The sequence below is a fragment of the Oncorhynchus gorbuscha genome, unplaced genomic scaffold, assembly GCF_021184085.1.
Source record: "Oncorhynchus gorbuscha isolate QuinsamMale2020 ecotype Even-year unplaced genomic scaffold, OgorEven_v1.0 Un_scaffold_5757, whole genome shotgun sequence".
Classification (NCBI taxonomy): Eukaryota; Metazoa; Chordata; class Actinopteri; order Salmoniformes; family Salmonidae; genus Oncorhynchus; species Oncorhynchus gorbuscha.
Window position 1 is genome coordinate 20,001 of NW_025749488.1, and position 4,463 is coordinate 24,463.

The 4,463-nt window shown below is 51.6% G+C and overlaps 1 protein-coding gene across 1 annotated transcript in view; it reads right to left on the reverse strand.

The window, feature by feature from the left end:
- LOC124029185 (tyrosine-protein phosphatase non-receptor type 12-like) overlaps window positions 1–959 on the reverse strand; it is a 16,391-nt gene extending 15,432 nt beyond the window's left edge. Inside the window, exons 1-2 of the mRNA XM_046340989.1 lie at window positions 813–959; window positions 100–195 (exon numbers count right to left, since the gene is read on the reverse strand). Coding sequence (XP_046196945.1) covers window positions 100–192 — 93 coding nt within the window. The 5' untranslated portion in view covers window positions 193–195; window positions 813–959. The remainder of the gene's footprint in view (window positions 1–99; window positions 196–812) is intronic.
- Between the last annotated feature and the right edge of the window lie 3,504 nt (window positions 960–4,463).

The following is a 4,463-nucleotide window of genomic DNA, read 5'->3' on the forward strand; positions in this document are numbered from 1 at the left end:
GTCTCAGTGTGTGTGTGTGTGTGTCTCAGTGTGTGTGTGTGTGTCTCAGTGTGTGTGTGTGTGTGTGTGTGTGTCAGTGTGTGAGAGAGGGAGACTCACAGCTACACTGTACTCCCAGTTCATTCTCCAGAAGTCGATGACAGTGTTGGTTAGAGGACCCTGGGTAGCGATGTAGGCCTCTGGACCATCCATTCCCTGGTAACACAACTAATATTAGAGGACTGGATGAACTAACACACAGTTAGTTTAGAGGAAGTGGAGGGGGAGGAAGAGGAGGAAGGAGGAGGAAGTGGAGGAGAGAGGAGGAAGTGGAGGAGAGAGGAGGAAGTGGAGGAGAGGGAGAGGAGGAGAGAGGAAGTGGAAGAGGGAGGAGGAAAACACTCAGACATCTTTATTCAGGCCAGCCTGAAAAGGTCTCAGAGTTTTTAAGGGTGTAATTAATCACCTTGTGTGAGAGTCATTAGCTTCCACACAGTGTGCAGGTTGCTATGCAACACTCCACATGACCATCACCTGGAAGGCCCTGTCGCCTCTAGTTACTAAACAAAACAACATTTTGTGGACTAGGTGTTACAGTTGTCCATCCCTCAGCGTTCCTTCTGCTCTAGTTAAAGTGTTGACCTCTGACTGGACAGACATTCAGGGTGAAACTGAAGACGTGCTGGTGATATGTTTGTGGACCTGAAAGCTTCTCTCTGCACATCCGCTTCCCACACCCACACCCACACCCACACACGGCAAAAGGCTGTGTATGCCGTGGGGGGGCAGAGGGATGAGGTCACATCATGCAGTCACAGGTCTGAGGTGTGTACCTTGATGAAGCTGGCATTGATGTAATCTGCATCCTGATTGGTTGTTTTTAAAGTCAGCTTTACCCTCGTGTGGTCAACTGTGGGAGAGATAAGGATACAAGTTAGAGAGAGACAGAGGAAGAGAGTGATAGGAGAGGAAAAGAGCACGAGAGAGAGAGTTTCCTATGCCAATAAAGCCCCTTAAATTGAATAGAGGGAGAGGGGAAGGGAGAGGGGAAGGGAGAGGGGAAGGGAGAGGGGAAGGGAGAGGGGAAGGGAGAGGGGAAGGGAGAGGGGAAGGGAGAGAGGAAGGGAGAGAGGAAGGGAGAGAGGAAGGGAGAGAGGAAGGAGGGGAAGGGAGAGAGGAAGGGAGAGAGGAAAGGAGGGGAAGGGAGAGAGGAAGGGAGAGAGGAAAGGAGGGGAAGGGAGAGAGGAAGGGAGAGAGGAAAGGAGAGGAAGGGAGAGAGGAAGGGAGAGAGGAAGGGAGAGAGGAAAGGAGGGGAAGGGAGAGAGGAAGGGAGAGAGGAAAGGAGGGGAAGGGAGAGAGGAAGGGAGAGAGGAAAGGAGAGGAAGGGAGAGAGGAAGGGAGAGAGGAAGGGAGAGAGGAAAGGAGGGGAAGGGAGAGAGGAAGGGAGCAGGAGAAAAAGAGAGCTACAGATTAGAGGGAATAAAGAAAGGATGTGGCTGGTAAATAGAACAAATAAATAATGTCAAATGTTTTCAGCACTGAACAACAATAATATTATATAAACACTATATTTGACTGATCCATCTGTAGTCTCATCCATCCATCCGTAGCCCCAGTCTCCATCCATCCGTAGCCCCCATCCATCCATCCGTAGCCCCCATCCATCCATCCGTAGCCCCCATCCATCCATCCGTAGCCTCCATCCATCCATCCATCTGTAGCCTCCATCCATCCATCCATCTGTAGCCTCCATCCATCCATCCGTAGTCTCATCCATCTAGCCGTAGCCCCCATCCATCCAGCCGTAGCCCCCAGTCTCCATCCATCCGTAGCCCCAGTCCCCATCCATCCGTAGCCCCCATCCATCCAGCCGTAGCCCCCATCCAGCCGTAGCCCCAGTCCCCATCCATCCGTAGACCCAGTCCCCATCCATCCGTAGACCCAGTCCCCATCCATCCGTAGTCTCATCCATCCAGCCGTAGCCCCCAGTCCCCATCCATCCGTAGCCCCAGTCCCCATCCATCCGTAGCCCCCAGTCCCCATCCATCCGTAGCCCCCAGTCCCCATCCATCCGTAGCCCCCAGTCCCCATCCATCCGTAGCCCCCAGTCCCCATCCATCCGTAGCCCCCAGTCCCCATCCATCCGTAGCCCCCAGTCCCCATCCATCCGTAGCCCCAGGCCCCATCCATCCATCCGTAGGCCCAGTCCCCATCCATCCGTAGCCCCCATCCATCCGTCCGTCCGTAGCCTCCATCCATCCATCCATCCGTAGCCTCCATCCATCCATCCGTAGCCCCCATCCATCCATCCATCCATCCGTAGCCTCCATCCATCCATCCGTAGCCCCCATCCATCCATCCGTAGCCCCCATCCATCCATCCATCCGTAGCCCCCATCCATCCATCCGTAGCCTGCAGTCTCCATCCATCCGTAGCCTGCAGTCTCCATCCATCCGTAGCCTGCAGTCTCCATCCATCCGTAGCCTGCAGTCTCCATCCATCCGTAGCCTGCAGTCTCCATCCATCCGTAGCCCCCATCCACCCACCCATCCATCCGTAGCCCCCATCCATCCATCCGTAGCCTCCATCCATCCATCCGTAGCCTCCATCCATCCATCCGTAGCCCCCATCCATCCGTAGCCCCATCCATCCATCCATCCATCCATCCATCCATCCATCCGGAGTCATGATGTTCTGAATTAAGAGGCAGAGGGGCTTCAGATGACAGAGGTCCTGTAAGACGTCCTCCATGTTGTTCAGGAAGAGAAGAGGTTAGTGTCCTCCATGTTGTTCAGGAAGAGAAGAGGTTAGTGTCCTCCATGTTGTTCAGGAAGAGAAGAGGTTAGTGTCCTCCATGTTGTTCAGGAAGAGAAGAGGTTAGTGTCCTCCATGTTGTTCAGGAAGAGAAGAGGTTAGTGTCCTCCATGTTGTTCAGGTAGAGAAGAGGTTAGTGTCCTGTAAGATGGCCTCCATGTTGTTCAGGAAGAGAAGAGGTTAGTGTCCTGTAAGATGGCCTCCATGTTGTTCAGGAAGAGAAGAGGTTAGTGTCCTCCATGTTGTTCAGGTAGAGAAGAGGTTAGTGTCCTGTAAGATGGCCTCCATGTTGTTCAGGAAGAGAAGAGGTTAGTGTCCTCCATGTTGTTCAGGAAGAGAAGAGGTTAGTGTCCTCCATGTTGTTCAGGTAGAGAAGAGGTTAGTGTCCTGTAAGATGGCCTCCATGTTGTTCAGGAAGAGAAGAGGTTAGTGTCCTGTAAGACGTCCTCCATGTTGTTCAGGAAGAGAAGAGGTTAGTGTCCTCCATGTTGTTCAGGTAGAGAAGAGGTTAGTGTCCTGTAAGATGGCCTCCATGTTGTTCAGGAAGAGAAGAGGTTAGTGTCCTGTAAGACGTCCTCCATGTTGTTCAGGAAGAGAAGAGGTTAGTGTCCTCCATGTTGTTCAGGAAGAGAAGAGGTTAGTGTCCTCCATGTTGTTCAGGAAGAGACGAGGTTAGTGTCCTCCATGTTGTTCAGGAAGAGAAGAGGTTAGTGTCCTCCATGTTGTTCAGGAAGAGAAGAGGTTAGTGTCCTCCATGTTGTTCAGGAAGAGAAGAGGTTAGTGTCCTCCATGTTGTTCAGGTAGAGAAGAGGTTAGTGTCCTCCATGTTGTTCAGGTAGAGAAGAGGTTAGTGTCCTCCATGTTGTTCAGGTAGAGAAGAGGTTAGTGTCCTCCATGTTGTTCAGGTAGAGAAGAGGTTAGTGTCCTCCATGTTGTTCAGGAAGAGAAGAGGTTAGTGTCCTCCATGTTGTTCAGGAAGAGAAGAGGTTAGTGTCCTCCATGTTGTTCAGGAAGAGAAGAGGTTAGTGTCCTCCATGTTGTTCAGGTAGAGAAGAGGTTAGTGTCCTCCATGTTGTTCAGGAAGAGAAGAGGTTAGTGTCCTCCATGTTGTTCAGGAAGAGAAGAGGTTAGTGTCCTCCATGTTGTTCAGGAAGAGAATTTAGTGTCCTCCATGTTGTTCAGGAAGAGAAGAGGTTAGTGTCCTCTATGTTGTTCAGGAAGAGAAGAGGTGGGTCGGGGCAGAGAAGGTGTGTGTGTGTGTGTGTGTGTGTGTGTGTGTGTGTGTGTGTGTGTGTGTGTGTGTGTGTGTGTGTGTGTGTGTGTGTGTGTGTGTGTGTGTGTGTGTGTGTGTGTGTGTGTGTGTGTGTGTGTGTGTGTGTGTGGAAGAAGGGCCAAGAGGATGTGTGTGTTGTGAGGCTGTGGTCAGAGTTTATTTGTACAGTCCACTCAGAGCTCTTCTGGCCTGTAGCATTAATGTGATCCTGTCCAGTAATAATCATTTATTCCCCTGACTGTAAGAACCATTAGAGAGGACACACACAGCACACTACACAGCACACAACACACACTACACACACTGCACACACACTACACTACACACACACTACACACACACAGCACACACACGGCACACTACACACTACACACACGGCACACTACACACACGGCAC